The sequence below is a fragment of the Stegostoma tigrinum genome, chromosome 17 (genome assembly GCF_030684315.1).
Source record: "Stegostoma tigrinum isolate sSteTig4 chromosome 17, sSteTig4.hap1, whole genome shotgun sequence".
NCBI lineage: Eukaryota > Metazoa > Chordata > Chondrichthyes > Orectolobiformes > Stegostomatidae > Stegostoma > Stegostoma tigrinum.
This window is the reverse complement of record NC_081370.1, coordinates 16,835,166-16,859,639: the sequence shown is the minus strand read 5'-3', so window position 1 is coordinate 16,859,639 and position 24,474 is coordinate 16,835,166. Positions and strand designations below refer to the sequence as shown.

Here is a 24,474-nt window from a genome sequence, read left to right as displayed (position 1 = left end):
GGGGGGGGGGAGAACGGGGGGGGGGGGAGGGGGGAGGGAGAACGGGAGGGAGGGGGGAGGGAGAACGGGAGGGAGGGGGGGAGAGAACGGGAGGGAGGGAGAGAGACGGGGGGGGGGGAGGGAGAGAACGGGGGGGGGGGGAGGGAGAGAACGGGGGGGGGGGGAGGGAGAGAACGGGGGGGGGGGGAGGGAGAGAACGGGGGGGAGAGGGGGGGAGAACGGGGGGGGGAGGGGGGGAGAACGGGGGGGGGAGAACGGGGGGGATGGGGGGAGAACGGGGGGGAGGGGGGGAGAACGGGGGGGAGAACGGGGGGGAGGGGGGGGAGAACGGGGGGGAGGGGGGGGAGAACGGGGGGAGAACGGGAGGGGGGGAGAGAACGGAGAACGGGAGGGGGGGGGAGAACGGGAGGGGGGGGGAGAACGGGAGGGGGGGGGAGAACGGGAGGGGGGGGGGGAGAACGGGAGGGGGGGGGGAGAACGGGAGGGGGGGGAGAACGGGAGGGGGGGGAGAACGGGAGGGGGGGGGAGAACGGGAGGGGGGGGGGAGAACGGGAGGGGGGGGGAGAACGGGAGGGGGGGGGGAGAACGGGAGGTGGGGGGAGGGGGGGAGAACGAGAGGGGGGGAGAACGGGAGGGGGGGGGAGAACGGGAGGGGGGGGAGAACGGGAGGGGGGGAGAACGGGAGGGGGGGAGGGGGGGGGAGAACGGGAGGGGGGGAGGGGGGGGAGAGAACGGGAGGGGGGGAGGGGGGGGGGGAGAACGGGAGGGGGGGAGGGGGGGGGGAGAACGGGAGGGGGGGAGGGGAGGAGAGTAAACGGGAGGTGCGAGGAAGGAGTGAGGAGAAGGGGAGGGGCGTGGTGAATGTGGGAGTGGGGAAGTGGGGAGTGGGAGTAGTGAGACGGGCGGTGTGGGAGGTAGGAGAATGATGTTGGTGTGGGAGTACGGAAGAGGAAGATGTGGCAGAGACCGGGACAGTGCTGGGTGAGGATAACTACAGTGTGAGCTGACGGTAGGAAACGATAAAAATTCAGACTACGCCGCCGTTTCCCAGGAATTCGTGAGGTGAGTGTTCGTCACTGCCGGTCACGTGCCGCCCACCAGCTCCATCCCCTCGGAACCTTTGTCGGCGGGCCTCTTTGTGCGGGCACAGAGTTCCGGGGGGTGGTCAGCAGGGGCGGAGAGGGCTGTTGACGGTGGATGTCAGAGAAGTTCGAGTCGAGTTTGGAGCTGGAGCTTGAATCTGGGAGAAGGCAGAGTGTTAGGAGGTATTTAGGAACGGGACAAGTACAGGTATGGCGAGAATAAATCATATTTCAGGCGCATGTTCAGTACTGTACCCGGAATAATCTGTATGTGTGTCTGTTGCATAAAGTGTGCCTGTACGTCCGCAATGGATTATAGAACCACTAATGTGTCTGGGGTTAACGGGCTCATCTGACATGTGCCCAGATCCCGTGTTACATATTGTGTGCCTTTTTCCTGAAATAGAATGTAAATTTCACATTATGCTGGTTTAGAATACGCATCTGAGATTATTCTAGTGTATCCAAGATGCAGTGTATATTTAATTTTTTATTATATCCAAAAAAGAAGCATGTTCTTTCTTCACGATACGTGTATGAATATCTCAGTGAACTCAGGGCAGAGCATGCATTTAGCAATGCGCCAGTATATCCTGGTCAGAGCTTGCATCCAGTAGTGTACTAAGCTAAACTCTGTGGAGTAGTTTAGAAGGAAGAGCAGAGATCTCCCTGAAACTTGCAGACTACACTAAGAGGTCTGGATAAAGTGGACATGGTGAAGATGTTTTTGCTAGTAGGAAAGACTAGGACCTGAGGGCACAGCCTCAGAGTGAAGGGACAACCCTTTAGAACTGAGTTGATGTGGAATTTGTTCAGCCAGAGGGTGGTGAATCTGTGGGATTCATTATCCCATTAGGCAGCGAAGGTTAAGTCATTGAGTTTTTTAAAGACAGACGTTCTTTATTCATAAGGGATCAAGGGTTATGGGGAGAAGTCAGGAAGATATGGTTGAGAAACATATCAGTCATGATGGAATGGTGGAGCACACCAGAGGGGTAAAATGACCATAATATCTTACGATCTTATCTCATTGTGTACACTGGGAATAGAGCTTGCATCCACTATGTGCTAACACATCTGAAACGTGTACATCTTGTAGACAAAGTCAGAAGTCATACTACACTAGATTATAGTCCAAGAAGTTTATTTGAAATCACAAGCTTTTGGAGCTTCAACTGAAGACGGACCAGCTCCAAAAGCTTGTAATTCAAATAAATCTGTTGGACTACAACCTGGTGTCGTGTGACTTCTGACTTCATCCACTCTAGACCAACACTGGCACTTCCACCTCCACTACATCTTGTGGAAACACAGAAAACTCATTAGGATCATTAGATGATCGTTGTACTCTGTCTGTTCCTGCTTTTCCCTCACATCCATTGATCCCTCTAGCCCTAGTGCTACCTGTAATTCTTCCTTGAAATCATAAAAATGTTCAACACACTGCCACTTCAAAACGCCATTGTTTTCCCTGGCCAACATCTCTGTATCAGACTGGCTGCAGTGCTCCAGCGAAGCTCAGTGCACGTTGGAAGAACAGCATCTCATTTTCTGCTTGGGAATCCTACAGCTTTCTGGACTTAATATTGAGTTCATCAATTTTAGGGCTTGACCACCTTTCCTCACACTTTTCACCACCCCCACATACTAGGCTTTGTCATCAGTTGGACTGTTACCACAACACCCATTGTCAGCCACTGTTAACAGTTGTTCATTCCCTCAGATTGACCTTGAATCTCTCTTCAACCAGATTCTGTCCAACTGTTCCCCTCTCTCTTTGGGCTCTAATTCCACGTATCATTTACTCTCTTCCTTCCCCCCACCACGTTTTCCGTATTAAAACCATCAATTCCTAGTTATGATCATTTCTGAAGAAGGGTTACTGGACCTGAAAAGTTAATTGTGATTTCACTGCACAGATGCTGACAGACCTGCTGAGATTTCCCAGCAATTTCTGTTTTTGTTTCAGATTTCTAGCATCTGCAGTTCTTTCAGTTTTTTTGTCTAATGCTTTTGCCTCGATTGTTTTATGTGATAGTGAATTCCACTGGCTCAACAGTCTGGGTGAAGAAATTTTTCATCTCAGTCTTAAATGATTTGCTCTGTATCCTGAGACTTTGACCTCTGGTTCTGGACTTCTGAACATCCATCTTTAATCTTCCCTGTCTAGTCTCTGTTAGAATTTTATAGGTTTCTATGAGATCATGCCTCATTGTTCTAAACAATTCAACCTCTTCTTATGTATTATCCTGCTATCCCAGGAGACTGTCTGGAGTGGCACCATATTCTGGACTATGTACAACCTATACGTATGCTGATAAACTTCAGATGAGTGACCAATAATAGACATATTCAGAGTATAACATTAATATGTACAATGATCTATCATTTTATAATGGGGAAAAAAAATGAAATTAATTTGAGTGCAGCACAATAATGTTCTGCTGGTATAGCTTTGATAGAGTGAATATCTAATATATAGTACAAAAACATTGCAATCCATATGTGATGGTGGAATACAATAAGCTACAAAAGGGGAATGAAAATATTGAAGCTTATAGATCTAGGTTCTAGCATTAGATCTTATATTCTCTAGATGCTTGTTGGGGAATTATAAAGGTATAACTAAGAACTGTGATCAGAGATAATGGGAACTGCAGATGCTGGAGAATCCAAGATAACAAAGTGTGGAGCTGGATGAACCCAGCAGGCCAAGCAGCATCACAGGAGCACAAAAGCTGACATTTCGGGCCTAGACCCCTCTCTGATGAAGCGTCTAGGCCCGAAATGCCAGCTTTTGTGCTCCTGAGATGCTGCTTGGCGTGCTGTGTTCATCTAGCTACACACTTTGTTATCCATAACTAAGAACTGTACCTTGTTTATATCTAACTTGTATCAACACTATGATGTGGTTACACCCTATAGTAACAGACTAGATGGCTTTGCGATCTCGGGCTTTGTGGTCATAGCGAATGTTGAGACTTCACAGTTAAGTGAGTTTGTGTGAAACTGTTGCTGGTTGATCTTTCAGCCTTCAACCTGGACTCCAATCCAGTCCAGAAGTATGACACTAATGTCTGTTTTCTCTGCTGATTATTTGGGTCCTGTATGAAATTGGTTTGGATCACCTTAGTTGAGTTCCTAGCAGCCATGAACCTACATGCAGAATTTACACTAATTGACAATCTTTTACAATGAGGCAACAAGCTGGTTAGCATGACATTAAAGGGAAGAATGTCACACTAGTGCAGTATTGAGTACTCTTGAGTTTGGAATGAGGGATGTATTTACACTGGTCTGGAGATAACTTTATGTATCTGATTGTGCAACCTTGATACAAACACTCGAAAGAATGAGTTGAGTTTTCCAGCACCAGCATCCCTCATGTTGATCAGCACAAAAGGAAATTAAAAATTAAGGCAAGTGCCTAAAGTAGAAAAGCAGCAACTGTTCTAGTTTTTTGTAACTCTACTGCAGTACATGGATGAATATAATAGGATCCAATCAATGACATTGCCTACTTCCACACTGTTAATGGCAATTCAGCTTAACCAGTAGCCAAACAACTGGTGAAGCTTCCGCTGCCAGAATCACCCATCTTAAGAGTTGCAACATTTCACAATCTATTTGTAATGGACAAGTCAAAGACTGAATGAAATATTTTTCAACATTTACTTTTCGGATTCACCTCCCATTTCTAATCAGTGTATCATGTTTTGTATCTATTTTTTGCATTTGATGAGCTCACTATTTTATTTAATAAAGTCTGATTAAATTGGCTCTTGTTAAAACATAATGCTTTTAACAAGGAAAGTTATGCCTAAGGGAAGGAATTCTTTAAAACTAACCTAGTTATGACCACCTAAGTGAAGTTAAATAAAGAAGGGGTACCAGTTCGTCTGTCCTCGCCTGGAATCATAACGACCTGGCGTTGATGAAATGAAAACCAGGCAATACAATATTGAATACAATATATTTGGGGAAATTCAAAAAGAGAAGTAAAATGAAACATTAGCTACATGAACTAACAATGAGGGTAATTAAGAATTTTAGCAGCAAAAGAAAAGCAAGACTGTAAATGTTTGCTGAAGGTTTACTAGAGCAATAGCAGTATGGATGGATTTGTGGCATGTATACCAAATAGTTTTCTAAATTACTATATCTAGGAGCCAACTAGGGGAGTGCCCTGTTAGGAAAAGTTGAGTTGACTAGACCTTGTATTCCCTGAGGTTTAGAACAATGAGAGGAGATTTAATTGAAATATTAAATTTTTTAAGTTACTTGATGGTAAGCACTGAGGAAATGTTTTTCTTGGTTTCAGCTTCTGAATAAAAGGTTTAGACCTTTAAGGCTGTGATCAGGAGGCCTGTTCCTTGCTGTAATTTTCTTCACACATAGCATTATGAGCACCCAGAAAACAATGGATGCAAAGTTCTCAAGTACTTTCAAGGCATTGATTGAAAGAGGGATAATGTGGGCAGGTGAGGTTAACGTAAAAAGTCCATCCTTATTCTCCTGACAGGGGGAACTGGATCAAGGAGCCAAAAGGCTTACTACTATTTCTTGAGACTATCTTCAGGAAGAGAATCAATTGGGGACTGTAAAAAGATAACTGAGGATTAGTTTGGAGAGTATTGCAAGGTTTCAAAGTTTAGCAAGGTGTTGAGTAGAACCAAAATAAAAGCCAGAAAGGCTGTCAAGATAATATCCACTAACCTGTAGAGAGTGGCCTAAGTCAGTTTTCAGGCTATGTGAATTTAGTTTGGCTAATAGCTGATTTTTGGGAAGTTGGGACTCCCTGGTGTTTGAGAACAAAGGGTGGATTTATATCTTATTAGAACATCACTGATTTTCAAGTAATTCTGGTACAACTATTGTTACATTCCATGAATTTGCTTCTGTTACCCTTTCTCTTTAACAAGGCTTCAATTTTTCAGCTTTCTTTGTTTTTTTCATTCTTTTACTTCTGGTATAGAAATTATTTTCTGTCTTTCATTTTTATTTTGTATGTGACATTTCTTTCACTTAGACTTTTCACTTTGAGCTGTAGAGTTTTTCTTTGGCAATATTTGTTTCTTTTTAATAACAACTCCTTGGTCTACTCAAATAATATTGGGCAGCAGCTTTCATGACTAGGTGATGATAGTCAAAGTCTTAACTGTTAAAGCACTATTGAGGAACTAAACATGCATGCTTTGTAGCTTTTTTGCACATTGGAATGTTTTGACTTCGCAGTATTTGCAACAGACCTTTCACCCAGGTTTCTTCTCTGGGTTCATCCATTGATCATCTTGGCAGACAAGCTGCAAATACCACTGTGCCTTCCTTTCTGTGCACCTATTCTCCCTATTTCTCTTTGGGCATGGGTTCACTGATACGACCTGTTCTCCAGTATCTCATTCAGATGGTCATTTTCATGCACTCACCTTGATAATGAATATGTAGAGTCATATCTTATTTCACATATTACTAACAGTCATGTTAGCAGCTAAGTTTATGTTGTTGTGTGCAATCTTTGAGCATCTATCTCTATGCTGCTGAAGGCCTCTTCCCCCAACCTCCCTCACCCCAAAGCTTTGTAATTGAGCTGCAAATTGTTGTGAAAAAATAAAGCAAATGACTGTATTTCATATCACCTAAGGCGTTTATTGCTGTATATATCAGATAAATCCAGGTTAGTAGCCTGATAAATTTGAAATACTAGAATTTTTTATTTCCGTTCCATTGTTACAATTGTGCTTCATTCTCTAGATGGTGGGAAGTGAGGGAAGGTGTCCAGGGGTACATATTCTAGATGTCCTGTTTTTTAAGCTGACATTTGAGAACAGAACCTGACTGGTTGAGTCATAATTCATGCATTAATTTACTCATGACACTCGCTGTGACTCAACTTTGATGCCCATGAACTGTGTAAAGACCTCTTTCCTTATTCTCTTGGTTTCAACTCTAAATTTACTCAACCTTCTAAATGACCACCAATGCACAAAATGGTCTTTCCCTATTCATTTATCAATGCCATTCATAATTTAAAAAGCCATTTTTTAAACGATAACAAGACAAATTCCAACAAGAGATAGAAGCAACAAGTATCCTAATTAATAGCTCTTTAAGTGGCTTAACAGCAAATTTTGTTGATAATAAGGTATCAGGTAATAAAGCCCATAAAGTATTTTGGGTTATTCTACTAAAGCAACATGAGTTAAGTTATCCTTCTGTAGTTCCCAGTTTATAAGCAATATTCTGAAAATAACACTGAAGATCACAGGCATCTGGGTTAGTCTTTCTGAATCTAGGACAAGAGGGAAGGAGGCTAAAAATCTGTCTGGTTTGCTGTGCCAGAGTGGGGTGGAAGTTTGCGCTCAGATCGAAAAGACCAAATTCATGAATTAAGGCAAAGCCAAAAGATTCACCTAACACGTGCTAAAGGGAAGATCTGTAGTGGTACACTCAGCACGAGGACAGTTCTGGGGTTAGAAGTTAACTAGGTTGAGAAAAGAAAAGCACAGAAGTATATCCTGAGGAATCAAGAACTTACTGATTCTGGCAAAGTTTAATGTCTACTTAAAGAATAGTGTGACATATGTGCAGTGAATTGAGAGTTTTTAATTGTGCTAAAAACAAAAAGGAAGATATTCTGTTCTGTGGTTTAAAGTATAAGTTGCCCACAAAGGTAGAAAGAAAAAAAGGGGATGAGCAAGACGCCAGAATTAGAGGAGCAAATGGATCTCCGAGAGATGCAAGACTAGTACAGCGTATAGAATTGGACAGGATCATGAAGGACCTGAAAGCAAAAATGAGAATTTTAAATTAAGGTATTTCTGGACCAGTGCAATAGATAAAAACTATAACATGTGCAACAAAGTTTGATTTCTTTGTCTGATTTGTATAATGTTACCATTGCATTAAATGGCTTTGGTCAACAAAAGCATAATGGCCTAAGAGCATTGTCTGAAAATATTCCTTAGTTCAGGGGAGATTCTGAGCACTTGAAGATGTATTGTGGTCGAGGTTGTTGGCTTGCTTGCTGAGCTGGCTGGTTGTCGTGGAGATGTTACGTTACTGAGCTGGGTACTGTCATCAGTGTGGCCTCCAATGAAGCGATGTTGTTATACTCCGCTTTGTATTTATATGATCTCGTCTGTTAAGTTGGATTGTGCCATTTCTGGTTCTGTTCTGCCTAGGTTTATATTTGGGGTTGAATTCCATGTATTTGTTGATTGAATTTTATGTGTTGAAAACCAAACCTCTAGAAATCCTTCCAAATGTCTGTAGTTGGCTTGATCTAGGATGGTTCTGTTATCCCAGTTAAGTTGATGGCCTTCATCGTCCAAGTGTATTGAGATGAGGGAAAGATTGTCATGTTGTTTTGCTGCTAACTGTTGTGTGTGTGCATCCTGGTGGCTGGTTTCCTTTCGGTCTGGCTGATATAATGTTTGATGCAGTCATTGCAAAGTATTTTGTAACCTGTGTTGGTCGTGAATGTCATGAGTATTGGGTCTCTGGTCCTTGTGAGTGTTTGTTGTAGTCTGGCTGTGGGTTTATGTGCTACCATGATTCCGAATGGTCGTAGGAGTCTCGTCAGTTCTGATATGTTCTTGATATAGAGTAGTGTGGCTAGCGTATTGAGGTGTACTATGTCTTCTTGGCGTTGTCTACCTAGTAGGTACCTGCGGATGAAGTTGTTGGGATATCCATTGTTAGCAAAGACCTTGTGTAGGTGCTCTTCGTCCTTGCGTAGTTCTGACATGTGGCAGTGAGATGTGGCCTGTTTGAATGATGTCCCATCACAGCTTTGTTTGTGGACGTTGGGGAGATTGTTGTGGAAATTGAGGGCTTGGTCAGTGTGGGTTGCCTTCCTATATGCCATGGTTTGGAACTCCCTATTGGTCATTCATTCTACCCTGACATCTAGAAACACAGGTTGGTTGTTGTCTTCCTCTTCTCTTATAAATTTCAGCCCTGTGAAAACGTTGTTGATGAGATGGTGTGTGTTCTAACTTGGTGCGTTTAATGATAGCAGACTTGTCATCCACGTATTGGATCTACAATTTTGGCTGTATGATGGGGAGCATAGTATATTCCAGTCTTTGCATGACTGCCTCTGCAATAAGTCCCGAAGATGTATGACCCCATAGATGTGCCATTGATTTGTTTGTATATTTGGCCATTAAACATGAAGTGTGTGGTGCAGCATTGGCCCAGTAGTCTGAGTGTGTTGTCCTTGCTAATGGAACTGTTTGGGGTCGACGTTTCTGCTGCATCCAGTCATGTGGCAAGTATTTCTTTGGCTAGTGCTATGTCAATGGACATGAACAGTACTCTGACATCTAAGGATACCGTAATCTTGTCGATGTTGATTTTGTTCTTGAGGTTGTTAAGGAATTCTTGGTTTGAGTGGATGGAATGGGGTCATCCATCAACCAGGTGTTTCAGTCTCTGTTGTAGGTCCTTGGCCAGTTTGCGTGTAGGTGTGCTTAGTAGGGAGACAATGGATCTGAGGCGGCATCTGTTTTGTTTACTTTGGGTAGTCCATTGAATTAGCGATCGTCCGAGCCTTCTGGTTTCATTTTCATGTGGTCTGTCTTGGTTATTTGTCCTGCATTTTTTAGTCTCCTCATCATGAGTGATCCAGCGATAATGGGAACTGCAGATGCTGGAGAATTCCAAGATAATAAAGTGTGAGGCTGGATGAACACAGCAGGCCAAGCAGCATCTCAGGAGCACAAAAGCTGATGTTTCGGGCCTAGACCCTTCATCAGAGAGGGGGATGGGGAGAGGGAACTGGAATAAATAGGGAGAGAGGGGGAGGCGGACCGAAGATGGAGAGTAAAGAAGATAGGTGGAGAGAGTATAGGTGGGGAGGTAGGGAGGGGATAGGTCAGTCCAGGGAAAACGGACAGGTCAAGGAGGTGGGATGAGGTTAGTAGGTAGATGGGGGTGCGGCTTGGGGTGGGAGGAAGGGATGGGTGAGAGGAAGAACCGGTTAGGGAGGCAGAGACAGGTTGGACTGGTTTTGGGATGCAGTGGGTGGGGGGGAAGAGCTGGGCTGGTTGTGTGGTGCAGTGGGGGGAGGGGATGAACTGGGCTGGTTTAGGGATGCAGTTGGGGAAGGGGAGATTTTGAAACTGGTGAAGTCCACATTGATACCGTTAGGCTGCAGGGTTCCCAGGCGGAATATGAGTTGCTGTTCCTGCAACCTTCGGGTGGCACCATCAGCTTCCTCTACATTGGGGAAACCAAGCGGAGCCTTGGAGACCGCTTTGCAGAACACCTCCGCTCAGTTCGCAACAAACAACTGCACCTCCCAGTCGCAAACCATTTCCACTCCCCCTCCCATTCTTTAGATGACGTGTCCATCATGGGCCTCCTGCAGTGCCACAATAATGCCACCCGAAGGTTGCAGGAACAGCAACTCATATTCCGCCTGGGAACCCTGCAGCCTAATGGCATCAATGTGGACTTCACCAGTTTCAAAATCTCCCCTTCCTCAACTGCATCCCTAAACCAGCCCAGTTCGTCCCCTCCCCCCACTGCACCACACAACCAGCCCAGCTCTTCCCCCCCCACCCACTGCATCCCAAAACCAGTCCAACCTGTCTCTGCCTCCCTAACCGGTTCTTCCTCTCACCCATCCCTTCCTCCCACCCCAAGCCGCACCCCCATCTACCTACTAACCTCATCCCACCTCCTTGACCTATCCGTCTTCCCTGGACTGACCTCTCCCCTCCCTACCTCCCCACCTATACTCTCTCCACCTATCTTCTTTACTCTCCATCTTCGGTCCACCTCCCCCTGTCTCCCTATTTATTCCAGTTCCCTCTCCCCATCCCCCTCTCTGATGAAGGGTCTAGGCCCGAAACGTCAGCTTTTGTGCTCCTGAGATGCTGCTTGGCCTGCTGTGTACATCCAGCCTCACATTTTATTATCTATGAGTGATCCAGCGTTGGGTCTGTCTCCACCTGTTGGTAAGTATTTGTGTCTGCAAGCAGTGACTGCTTTCTCAATTTAGCCTGGTTTGTTCATAATGACGGTCATGCGTCCTTTGTCCATTGATGAGTTTATAATGTTCCTGTCTTTCTTGAGTTCTTAGAGTGCTTTTCCCTCTGTGTTCGGGGTATCCGATTCTTTCCTCCAGTTCAGTGTCGGGATTATAGCTTTTCAAGTTTGTTGTGTTTAATCTGTGAGCCCATTACCTTTTAATATAGCTTCCAGAGTGGTCATGAAGTCTGTTCTGTTTGCATCTCTGTGGTTATAGTTTAGTTCGTATATTAGGACAGCTTTCTCGATTTCTGTATGTGGTCTACTGGATAGGTTTTTTATCCTTGATGCAACCCAGCTGAACAGACCAGACCATTTAAATACCAAGTGGAGTAGAACAACATCGTTTCATAAGAGGCCATGCTGATGATTTACCTAGAGCAGTGACAAAACATCTGTACGATAACCAGCAACCTCATCCAAAACTCAAGGTACAAATGTTTGCAAGAACCTTAAATATACTGAGGTTCTAAAAATAGGAAGGTAATATTCATTAACTGTGCTACCCTTGTCATTTGCTCAAACCACTCAACAGGTCCTGCATCTATTTCCCACTGTATATGTCACTGAGACTGTCACATGTTTTTCTTGCCTTATTTTTACATTACAGAGACTGTCCAATAGCCATCACTTTTATATTTGTATTCCTGGAGTCATACAGAATAGAAACAAGCCTTTGGGCCCACCATGTTTGTGCCGACCAACAAACAAACTACACTAATCCCATTTACTTGCACTTGGTTGATCACCTAGTGTCCCCTGGCATTTTTAAGTGCCTCTCAAGATGCTTCTTAAATGTATTGAGATTACTTGCCTTCACCAACCTCTCAAGCAGCACGTTCCATTCTTCTGTCACCCTCTAGGTGGGACAAAAATGTTTCCTCAGATCTCCTCTAAACCACCTACACATCACCTTAATTTGTGCCTTCTGGTCTTAGACAGGTCTGACATGGAGAAAAGGTTCTCACCATCTAACCTGTCATAATTTTGTATACGTAGTTCAGATCCCCCATCCCCCTCCCCAGCCTTCTCTGCTGTAAGAAATACAAGTCTAGCCTATCCAGTCTTACCTCATAACTGAGACTTTTCATCCCAGGCCACATCTTGGTGAATCTCCTGTGCACCTCCTCAGTACAGTCACATCTTTCCAACAGTGTGGCGACCACAACTGCACACAGAATTCCATCTGTGGCTTAACCAGTGCTGTATAAAGTTTTAACAAGACTTCCTTGTCTTATGTTCTATACCTCAGCTAATTAAGTCTTTTCTAATTGTCAATGTCTTGTAAAACCTGTCTGATCTTTCTGTTCGTCCAGAGTTCAGAACCCTGGTGGATTTAACCGAAAGCATTGTATACAAAGGGCATTGTCTCATTTGGGCTTTGTGTTAAAGTGCTTTAATTTTTTCGTTATGCAAACAATCTTTCTCTCCCCAGTTCCCCTCATTGCTGCTGAAGACGTTGCTCATGCTGATGGTCAAAGATTCTTTGCCCTTTGGAATCTCACTTCTGGTAAATGTCCATCGTTTACATTATTTATGCAGCCAACTTAGCTAAGCCAGTAGTATTCGTATATTTATTTTCAAGCAAAAATAATTGAGAATAGCAATCTCCCCTACCCTTGCTCCCCACAAGTAATCTTTTTTTCTCTGGTTTGGAATTGTGCTGAGACCAACTGGACTTAATTGTATTTACTTCATTGCTACACCCAGTTCAGAGAGCATCAGAAACTCTCTTTATTGGCAGGATGGAATCTGCAAGGATTACTACATGGTGCTAATTGCGTACAGGTCCAGAGCGGAGGACTCAGCAAAGTTAGAAAGGGGAAAAAGCTTTGAACATTGAGTGGTGTTTGGGTCATTTAAAGCTTTTCATTCAGAAACTTGAAAATTTTAGGAGGAGGGAAGATCGGAAGCTTAGTAATTCTAGGGTTTTGAATTCTTCAGAGAAGTGAGTCACCATAGGAAGCCATATTACAGATTCTGGTTTCACTGCAGCGATGTGGAAGATAGCATGTACAAATTATGATAAAAATAGAAAAAGGTTCAGACGATCAATGATCTGAGAGGTAGATGTGAGAGATGTAAGAGTACAGAATTACAATTGTTACAGCACAGAGGTTGGCCATGCTGCCATTGTGCCTGAACTAGTTCTATTACATTGTTCCAATTTTCTGCCTTTTCCCCAATATCGCTGCACAATATTTCTATCCAAATAATCATCCAGTGCACTTTTGAATGCCTCAGTTAAACCTGGCTCCTCCACATTTCCAGTCTCTGCATTCATTACTCTGACTACTTGCTAAGTGAAAAAGATTTTTCTGTTATCACCCTTGTTTCATTTGCAAGTGGATAGGATATGGTTGGAAGTTTGTGTGTGGAGTATCACTGATTTCAGGATAAACCTTTTTCTGACAGTTGTAAGCACTGTTCATGAGCAGCACTTATGCCATCTCAGTGGTGCGTTTTTTTAATTCAGGCCTCTGCTCAATGAAACCAAACCAAATCCTTTATGTTGTCAAAATTTATTGAAACATATTATTTGCTTTGAGAAAGGGCTATGTCAGAAAAATGCAATGAAGTGCAACGATGTTAATAGTTACTTGCCATATTTTAAAAGAACTGCTCTAAACACAGCTGGGTTTGCAAAACAATTTTGCATAAGGAAGCACTTTGACACATCTGATGATATCCTTTCAGATTACCAAACCCTGCAACTTTCCATTGTTGTATCTAGCTGTTTCTTAAATGGGCCCAATATTCTAGTTTCAACTAGTTTTCCTTGCAGGATTTTCCTTGTCACTGGGTGTTCCGGAGTAAATACTTGTTTTTTCTTTGTAATGTTCTTTCTTAGAAAAGCTAGAAAAAAGTGTTTGTCTTGAGCTGAGGACAGGTTAAATAGTTCAGTGGGAGTTGATATCCTGACACAGTTGGACCTCCTTACGTTAGATACACAGAGCACTGGAGTGAATTGAAGTCTAGACTTTGTTGTCTTAGATTTGAATGAACCATGTAAACTGAATGATGTTACTTTGCCTACTCTTTGTAGAATCTGCTCACGAGTTATTCGTCATGGCCACTTCATCAGAGGAGGTTCTGCTCATTGTGAAGAAAGTACGGCATAAAAAACAGGACGGGGCCTTATACCTGATGGCAGAGCGTGTAGCCTGGACACCAGAGGGAAAGGATCGTTTTGTCATTAGCCACATGTATGCAGATATCCGCTGTAAGTATTTTGATCAGGGGAAGAATCCAGCTAGTGCAATCATCATATAATTGTGATTGGAGTGTAACTTAATTTTTTTTAATGGAGTGTGGATGTCACTGGCTAAACTAGCGTTTGTTTCCCTTTCCTAAACACCCTGATGAGTTGACCTCTTGAACCACTATGATTTTTGGGATGTGGGTGCCGAAGAGCATTGTTAGGCAGGGTGTTCCAAGATTTTTGACTGAGTGGTAAGTGAGGAATGGAATGATAATGTAGTTTGGAGAAGAAATCATAGGTGGTGTTTTCATGTTCATCTGCTGTTCTTGTCCTTTTACCTAGTAGTGTGTGGGGGTTTGGAAGGTGCTGTTGAATAAACATTGGCGAGCTGTTACATTATGTCATTCAGATGGTTACATCACTGTTGTCAATGTACATTGGTGATGAAAAGAGTTAATTTTGGAGTATCGAAGTTGGTGGATGGGGTGCGAATCATACAAGCTACTTTTTCACGGAGAGTGTCAAGTTTCTAGTGTTAGAGATGCAGTCACACAGCCTGGTGGAGATTCTTCCATCACACTCCTATTTGTTTTTGTAGATGATGAACAGCTTTGAGGAGGTAGAGTTTGTGGCCCAGTTCAGTGTCTGGTCAATGATAATCCTCAGCATGTCGATGTTTAAGATTCTTGCAGCCATTTCACCAGAGGCTTAAGAGTTGACCACTTTGCTATAATTCTGGAGTCACATGGAGGGATGACAGACTCCTTTCCCTAAAGGACATTACTGAACCAGATTGAATTTTATAACAAATAAAAATGGTTTCATGGTCGCTTTTATGGTAACTTTCTAGGTCAATAATACTTAAAAAGTATTAATAACTGAGATTAAATTTCAGCCACATACTGTAGTGGGATTCAAACTCACCTTCCTGCACATCAGACTCTGGATTAATAGTCCAATGATATTACTACAATGCCGCTAACTTCCACAAATCTAATCCAAATTGATAATATTAAAAAACTTCTCTTGCACAAGATCCTTACAACAGAAGTAAGCTTAATGTTGTATGTGATTCCAGTTCCTAAAAGCATTGATGCATAGTACAGAACTGCCCCTAATCCTGTAGCAGGAGTTGCTCAATTCTCCTTGAGAAACCATAGGATTGGGGAAGTATGGAATCAAGCATACCACACTGGACTTTGTCTAAGACTGGGACAATGCAGAAGGAGCTTTGCTTTTTACGAAAGGGACAGCATTCTAAGGGAACTTTGCTGTGAGATCCTAAACGGAGAATTATTTCAGAACAAAAAACGCATAGATAAGTATATGAATAGGAAAGATTTAGAGGGATGTGGCCCAGAAGTATGCAGGTGGGACTGCTTTAATTTGGGATTATGTTGGCATGGACTAGTTGGACCAAAGGGCCTGTTTCCAAGCTGTGTGACTCTATGATGGTAACATTGCATTTCTATTGAACAGTGAGATGGGCAAATTGTCTTTTTATCCCTTCGTACAAACATACCAACCAGGAGCAGGAGTAGGCAATTCAGGCCGTGGTGTCTGCTCTGCCATTCAGTATGGTTGTGATTGAGGTATTTTTAATCTCAATGCATAATCCTGACTACTGTTTCACCTCTTTGCATAATAATAATCTGTCTACTGCTATATTGAAAATGTTCAAACACCCTGCTTCCACCGCCTGTTCAGGAAGAACGTTCCAAAGACACCCTTTTTTGCCTCATCTCTGTTTTAAATGGTAAACCCTCAATTCTAAACACTGATTCTTGTTCTAGATTCTCCTATAAGAGGAAATATCATTACTCCGCCTACCTAATCAAGACTCTTCAGTATCTTATATTGTTTCAATTCAGTCATCCCTTACACCTAAAACTCAATGTATTTTAATTTCACTTTATTCATATTATAAATCTCTACCCAAACTGACTTGGTTTTCATATGAACCTAATTGAAATTGGTGCAAGTTTCCTTACAAGCAATGCCATCCTGGCTCCTCGGTTTATTTTTCTGATTCAGCTTATAGTACTGATGGAGCTTTCATTTGTTGCTTTATATTTCTGGACTTAAAAACAGCTTCAGTATCTCTAGTATAATATTGTAAATAATTTGCCCATTCTGTCATGAGGCTGTAGGGTAAGTGTTGAAGAACGACGAATTATCTGCTAGGTTCCCAGGGTGGTATAGGAGGGGGCTGAGCTCTAGGTGATCAGTAGAAACTCATTGAGTATCCCAATAAAGTAGGGGGTGGCTGCAGCTTTGGGGACAGAGAGTCAAGTTAAGTATTGAAGAGATATTACCTTGTTGATTGCATGAGATGTCTTTCAAAAGTCCTGTCTTCCGTGAAATGAGATGTCAATAAAATTGATGGAATACGTTAGACACGTACACACAACCTAGACTCAAATCCAGCTCAAACTGATTCAAAGGTTGAAAATCTCCTGTCTGTTGGCTGCTCCATAGAACTGCATTTGGGCCCTCTTGCTCAAATCCTAATGAACGTGCAGTTGGAGCAGAGAATAATATTTAATATAACATTAAATGTTTAAGGCTCCACACCCAGGGAGTGTGGGAAATGGAATAACTTGCTGTTGATCATTGCTCTTCTGAGGTTGGACGAAGAAGAAAGAGCCTTACTTTGCATCTGGCTAAGCAATATCAGCTATGTAATATTCTGAAGCAAATTGTTACTAACATCACAATTTGTTTTCCACCCAGTGACTTGAAAACCATCCTCAATTATCAGCGTTCATTTCAGCTTCTTTAATGCCCAAAATTAGTTGTAATCCAGTTTCTGGGGTCTTGTAGAGTACCAGTAGTGACCTAACACTGGGCCACAAGGTTGGAATTCAAGCCACACCTCAGAATGTGATGGCCACAGAGGTGTGTCATAAAATATCAAAAAAGGTTGATTTTTAGAACTACCTATTTTCTGATGAATATTGGGCAATATTGACTGTATTTAAGCACCAATTAGTGCCAGAGTACAGTTTTACTCAGTTGTTGGTGGAGCTGCTTATAGAAAATGGAAATTTGCAATTGCTACATTTGAGGATGTCTTAACTTGCTTGATGCTAACATTGATCATCTGAATGGAATGCGTTTCATTCCTCAGCTTTAAAATTCCTTACGTTGAACTGTCATTAACAAATGAGTCTGTAGGAGTTTCTAAATAGCAAACAATCTTTAATCCCATTATGTATTCTACCTTTAGGTCAATAAATTGAAATGACCTGTTATAATTTCATCTGTCTGAATTCATGATATTGGTTGAATTCCAGGTCAGAAGATTAGCCCTGAAGGGAAAGCAAAAGTTCAACTTCAGCTGATTTTACATACAGGTGACACTACGATCTTCCATTTCACTAATGATAACAGTGCTAGTGCAGCAGCCAAAGACCGTGATGCTGCTAAGGACTTGCTCCAACAATTACTCCCTAAATTCAAGAAAAAAGCCAACAAGGAGCTGGAGGAGAAGAACAGGTACTGAGACAGGAAAATGCAGAATATTTCACAAACATTCTAACAAACATACAGTTTCAGGTGTTCAACATGGTGGCACTCAATAAATTCAATTGTTCTGATCCAGTTGAGGAATTCATGGAATATTGGTTTGCCCTCAAATAACTCATAGTTGCCTGAACCCCAACTGGATTACAACTTAAAGCTTGTTGAGAAGAGATCCTGTTGGTTCCAGTAACTGAATTGTCTTGCTATGTTTGATACAGTGGTTGCCTGAAGATTGGTACAGTGGTTTTTTTTTTAAAGTGAAATGTAACCGAGCTATTCAAGTCACTTGGTCCCAGGTTCAGTTCTTAGTCAGAAAAGCAATTTCTGTAGTTGCTATCACTTTGATTGAATTAAATAGGGAATATTGTCCAATGGTCTTGCTCCTTAATGGATATCTGATGATACTCGGTGTGAAATGGGCATACGTAAATGCTAAGCATTGTTAAAATCTCATTAGGCTGCAATGATTTTCACAATACAGGAATACATGAGCAACACACCAAATATTGCAAAGGCTATGAGCCCTGACAACATTCCAGCAGTATTACTGATGACTTGTGTTCCAGAACTTGCTGCTCCTCTAGCCAAGCTGTTCCAGTACAGTTACAAGACTAACATCTGTCTGACGATGTGGAAAGTTGCCAAGGTATGTCCTAGAGGCAAAAAGCAGGACAAATCCCAGCCAATTACCTCCCCATTAGTCCAGTCTGAAGCAATAGTCATCTTGCTTAACAATAACCTGCTCATTGACATTCAGTTTGGATTCCGCGAGGACCACTCAGCTCATTAATTCATTATAGCCTTTGTTCAAACATGGACATGAGAGCTGAATTCCCGAGAATTGGTGAGAGTAACTGCCCTTGACATGCGAGGGTGCATTTGACTGAATATGTCATTAAGGAGCCCTAGAAAAGCTGGAATCAATGAGAATTGGAGGAGAGACTGCTCCTCAGTTGGAGTCGTGTCTGGCACAAAGGAAGATGGCTGTGGTTGTTGGAGGTCGTTCATCCCAACTCCAGGAAATCCTACAGTGAGTTTACTTTTGATATTGTAATTGGGGGAAGAGAAACAGTATGTATGGTTTAATAAATAACTACATTGTTTGTTATTACACACAAACTATTACTTCACAGACTGAGTATGTGCCATTAATACACTCTTTCAGTTCAGGAGCGTCTAGGTTTTACAACGATAATCTTAAGTATGAGTTTCTTAACCCAGTGTCCTTGGCCCAACCATCTTCTGCCACTTAACCGATGATAGTCCCTCCATTATAAGATCAGAAGTGGGATATGTTCACTAATTGCACAATGTTAAGCACCTTTTGTGACTCCTCAGATACTGAAACAGTCTGTCGAAATGCAGTAAGACGTAGACAATTTCTAACTTTGGCTGACGTGTCAAGTAGTCCACAAGGTCCAGGTAATGACCTTCTTCAGCAAAAAAGAATTTGGCCATTGCCCCCATGACATTCAATGGTATTAACATCATTGAATAGCCCACTGTCAACATCCTGAGCGGGGTGGGGGGAGAGATGATGGTTTAACCATTGACCTGAAATTGAACTGGATTAGCCATGTAAGTACTGGGGTCAATAAAAGCAGGTCGGAGGCTTGGAATCTTGCAGCAAGTAAATCACCTGATTCTTCTTCAAAGCTTGTTCCCCATATTACAAAGCAAAAGTCAGGAATGTGATCAAGTACTGCCCACATGCCTGGATGGATGCAGCTCCAGCAGTACACAAGAAGCCTGTCGCCATCCAGGATAAAACAGCCTGCCTGATTGACATCGCAACTACAAATATTTGCTATCTTTGCCACCAACGCTCAGTAGCAGTCATATCTAACATCAACATGATGCGCTGCAGAAATTCTCAAAGGCTCCTTTGACAGCACCTCACAAACCCATGACTGCACCATCTGGAAGAATAAGGGAAATATACACATGGAATGCGATCATGCCTTAGAAATATGTTGCTAGAACTCCCTGCCTAACAGTATTATGTGTATACCTTCAACAAGTGGACTGTAGCAGTTCAAGAACACATCTCACTGCCTCCTTAAAGGCAAGAAATACTGGCCCAGCCAACAGCGTGCACATCCCATGAATTAATTAAAAGGAACCTTCACACAGAGCCATGTGACCTACAGTTAGTTTACTTCTGATATTGTGATGGGGGAATAAAAATATTGTGTAGTTTAATAAATAACTACATTGTATGTTATTACACCCAAACAATTACTTCAGAGACTATGTATCATTAATATATCCGTTCAGTTCCGGAGAGTCTAGGTTCCACAACAATAATCTTAAGTACAAAGTATCTGTGTTGTGAGATATTGATGACTGAGTTAAAGTTCTTTTCTTGTCCTCTTATTTGATAGACTCAGACAGATAAGGCTTCCTTTTGACAATGTGGGAATCTCCTGTGGTGATTGTAAAATTTATATTTTAGCACTAGGTAACAAACCCAAAATGGAGCAATCTTCCAGTGTTTCATCCATTTATAACTTGGACCCATGTCTTTCTATATACTAGAATGCTTCAAGAGGACCCAGTTCTCTTTCAACTCTATAAAGACTTGGTTGTGAGCCAGGTAATCAGTGCTGAAGAATTCTGGGCCAACCGTCTGGCTGGAAATTCCATGGATAACTCTGTCTCCGGTAACAAGCAGGATATTGGAGTTTCTGCTGCTTTCCTGGTGAGGGTTTATTGTGGGCCTAGTGTGAGACAGCCTAATTTAAACCTGGTGTCTGTTTTCTTTGCATGTTTATGTTTTCGTATTTACTGTATGCAAAGCGTATTTTTAGTTTGGGGTGGAATATTGTATGGATCTGAGTAATATGGCTTTGGTGAGATTTGTGGTAGAATTGAAAAAGATGTGTTGATTGAACAAGACAAACTTGATTAGGGAGCATAAGGTAAAGGAACCCTTAGGGAGCAGTGACCATAATGTGACAGACTTCACTCCGCAGTTTGAGAGGGAGAAGCTAGAATCATGTAACGGTATGACAATTGAGTAAAGGTAACTACAATGATCTAAGAGAGGAGCTAGTCAGAGTTGATTGGAAGAGGAGCCTGTCAGAGAAGATGGTGGCAGGCACTAAGTGGGGGTAATTAGGGAGGCACAGCAAAAATTCATCCCAAGGAAGATGAAGCATACTAAGGAGAGGCCAAGACAACTGCGGTAGACAAGAAAAGTCAGGAACAACATAAAAGCAATTGTAAACGCATACAATGTGATGAAGATTAGTGAGAAGCCAGAGGATTCGGACAGCTTTAAAAGCCAACATTGGATAACTAAATAGGTACTTTGCATCAGTTTTCAGAGGGGAAGACACCAACATTGTGTACCACAGCTTCACAATTCAGGGGCAGTGGTGAACCTAGTGGCTATCACTAAGGAGAAGGTGCTGGGGGAACTGAGAGGTCTGAAAGTGGATAATTGACCCAAACGAGGTTGGGGCTGTTGTCAGGATTAGTGGGTTTGAGCTATAGGGCTGAATAGGCTGGAGTATTTTCCCTTGGAGTGTTGAAGTCTGAGGGTGGCTTGAAAGAGGTTTATAAAATCATGAGCGACACTGGCTCAGTGGTTAGCACTGCTGCCTCACAGCACCAGGGACCCAGGATTGATTCCACCTTGGGCAGCTGTGTGGAGTTTGCTCCTTGTCGCGTGGGTTGCTTCAGTTTCCTCCCTCAGTCCAGAGATATGCAGATTAAGTGGATTGGCCGTGCTAAATTGCCCATAGCATCTGCGGATATACAGGCTAGGTGGATTGGCAGGGTTACATCGCCTTTCAAGAGGGCTAGAATACAAGAGCAGAGATGTATAAGGCTCTGGTCAGAGCAGATGATATAGTGCTGTCTAGGGTTTGTTAGGTTGGGAAAATGGGAATGTTAGTGTGAGATTTGAGAATAGACTAGCATACTGATCTGGCCACATTTTTAATAAAAATTTATTTTTCATAATTCTGAATGTTTCAATCCAATTTTATAATAATCACTAGAGACTGTGTACTACAATATCTAATATGTTCTGTCCTACTTTGCTTCCAGGCGGACATCCGACCACAGACTGATGGCTGTAATGGCCTCAGGTATAATCTGACCTCTGACATCATTGAATCCATTTTTAGGACCTATCCTGCAGGTAAGTGCCAGTCATCAGAAAGTGTATAAATTTTGGTTAGTCAAATTGGGCAATGGGAGGGGCAGAGCAGTCTTTGTATCTGATGCCACTGATTGTGTCAAATCACTTGCTTTGTTTGACAGTGAAACAGAAGTATGCAGAGAATGTTCCTCACAATATGACGGAGAAGGAATTCTGGACCCGCTTTTTTCAGTCTCACTACTTTCATAGGGACAGGATCAATGCTGGATCAAAGGATCTCTTCTCTGAATGTGCCAGGATTGATGAGAAAGGTGAGCCTTCAACTCAAAGCAGAAACTTCACAAAGCTGTATAAATGGACCTGAGTGTATGCTTTTGCACATAAAATAGTGAGAGTTTATTTTTCTCATTTGCCCATGGGATGTGGATTTTGCTGGTCAGGTTAGCATTTATTTCCCATCTCCAGTTACCCTGAGGAAGTCAAGATGTCTGACTTTGGGGTAAATTGCACCTGGTGATGTTTCCATGCACCTGTCATGTGCCTGCTGCGCTTGTTCGAGCTCATGGATTTGGAAGATGTCGGTGAGTTGTTGCAATGTATCTTATACTATGTATGTTCCACTGCCACTATCTGCTGATCTCAAAAGGAGCGAGTATTTAAGGTGACCGAAAGGCGTGGGAGCAGAAGTAGGTGATTTGGCCCATCAAGTTTGCTTTGCCACTCAATGAGATCATGGTTGCTTTGATAATCCTCAACTCCACTTTCCTGCCTTATCTCCATAACCTTTGATTCCCTTAATGATCTAAAATTTGTCTGCCTCATCCTTGAATATATTTAATGACACAGCCTCAACAATCTTCCATGGTGAAGAATTCCACAGACTGTCTAGCCTCTGAAAGAAAAAGTTACTCCTCATCTCTGTCTTACGTTTGCAACCTCTTACTCAGAGATTAAACTGTCTGGACCTAGACTATCCTACAAGAGGATGTAACCTCTCTGCATCTATTTTGTCAAGCCTCTGAAGAATTTTATATGTTACATTAAGGTCTCCATTCATTCTTCTAATTTCTGAATAGGCCCACCCTATAATCCCTCTGTACCCAGAAACAACCTAATGAACTTTCCCTGCCTTGCCTCCAATACCATTGTTTTGATAAAGGGACCAGAACTTTTCACAATATTCTAGCTGTGATCCAACTAGAGTCTTTTATATTTTTAGCAAGACTTCCCCATTTTTATACTCCATTCCTTTTGAAACGAAGGCCAGCAGTCTATTTGCCTTCCTTATTACCTGCTGGACTTAAATGCTATCTTTCTGTGATTCATGCACGAGCACTTCAAAGCCCTCCAGTGCTGAAGCTTTCTACAATCCTTCCCTATTTAAATAATATTCAGCTGTTTTATTCTTCCTGCCAGAGTGCAGAATCTCACATTTTCCCTCATCATATTCTACTTGCCAAGTTTTTGCCCACTCTTTCGATCTGCATATATTTGTCTGTGGACACTCCTCATCTATTTTTGTCACCAGCAAACTTGGCACTTCTGTCATCCAACTCAACTGGACTAGACACAAGAACACAGTGACTGCAAGAACAGGTCAGAGACTAGGAATATTGTATTGAGTAACTCACCTTTTGACCCCTAAAGCCTGTCCAGTATCTACAAGGCACAAGTCAGTGTGATGGAATATTCTCCACTTGCCTGGATGGATGCAACTCTAATAACACCCAAAAAGCTTGACTCAATTCAGGACAAAGCAGCTGTTTTGAATGGCACCACATTGACAAGCATCCACACCCTTTACCACCGTTGCTTAGTAGCAGCAGTGTGTATTATCTACAACATGCACTGCAGAAATTCACCAAACACCCTAGATAGCACCTTCCAAACCCATGACCATCTCCATCTAGAAGGGCAGAGCAGCAGATTCGAGGGAACCCACAAGTTTGCCTCCAAGTTGGTCAGTATCCTGACTTGGAAATATATTGCCATTCCTTCACTGCCGCTGGGCTAAATTCCTCGAATTCCTTCCCTCAGGGTATTGTGCGTCAACCTACAGCATGTGGACTGCAGCAGTTCAAGAAGGCAGCTCACTGCCACCTTCTCGTGGGCAGCTAGGGACAGGCAATAAATATAGGCCAGCCAGCAACACCCATGTTCCACAAATGAATACAAAAGAATATATTTTATAAATAATTTTGGCCATATCTTGGATCCCTGTGGCATTCCACTAGTTGCAGATTGCTGTCAGGAAAATGTCCCCTTTATCCCAACTGTATCTTCTTTTAGTTATCAATCCTCTGCCCGTGCTAATAGACTACATCCAACCGTATTACCGTATTAAGCAGTTTATGTGCTCACTGTTCCCTAACGAGTCTCATTGCTCTGAGATTGTTTATTAAACTTGCCTCCTTACGCATTATCAGCTTCAAAGTAGCCTGATCCCAGATTGGATCCATTAGCTATTGTTTCAGGAAGCTGTCCCAAATGGTCTGTATGAACTTTTTGTTCTGGCT

The 24,474-nt window shown here is 42.6% G+C and overlaps 1 protein-coding gene across 3 annotated transcripts in view; it reads left to right on the top strand.

Annotated features, from left to right (window-relative positions):
* The first annotated feature begins 929 nt into the window (after window positions 1-929).
* gtf2h1 (general transcription factor IIH, polypeptide 1) overlaps window positions 930-24,474 on the top strand; it is a 69,585-nt gene continuing 46,040 nt past the window's right edge. Inside the window, exons 1-8 of one of the 3 annotated variants that reach the window (XM_048545090.1) lie at window positions 930-1,062; window positions 11,394-11,551; window positions 12,556-12,630; window positions 14,167-14,343; window positions 17,619-17,820; window positions 20,386-20,548; window positions 21,904-21,997; window positions 22,120-22,269. In XM_048545090.1, the coding sequence (XP_048401047.1) occupies window positions 14,190-14,343; window positions 17,619-17,820; window positions 20,386-20,548; window positions 21,904-21,997; window positions 22,120-22,269 (763 nt within the window). In that variant the 5' untranslated portion in view covers window positions 930-1,062; window positions 11,394-11,551; window positions 12,556-12,630; window positions 14,167-14,189. Of the gene's footprint in view, window positions 1,063-1,148; window positions 1,291-11,393; window positions 11,552-12,555; window positions 12,631-14,166; window positions 14,344-17,618; window positions 17,821-20,385; window positions 20,549-21,903; window positions 21,998-22,119; window positions 22,270-24,474 lie in introns of those variants that run through there. The other 2 variants (XM_048545091.1, XM_048545089.2) reach the window with 2 other exon arrangements.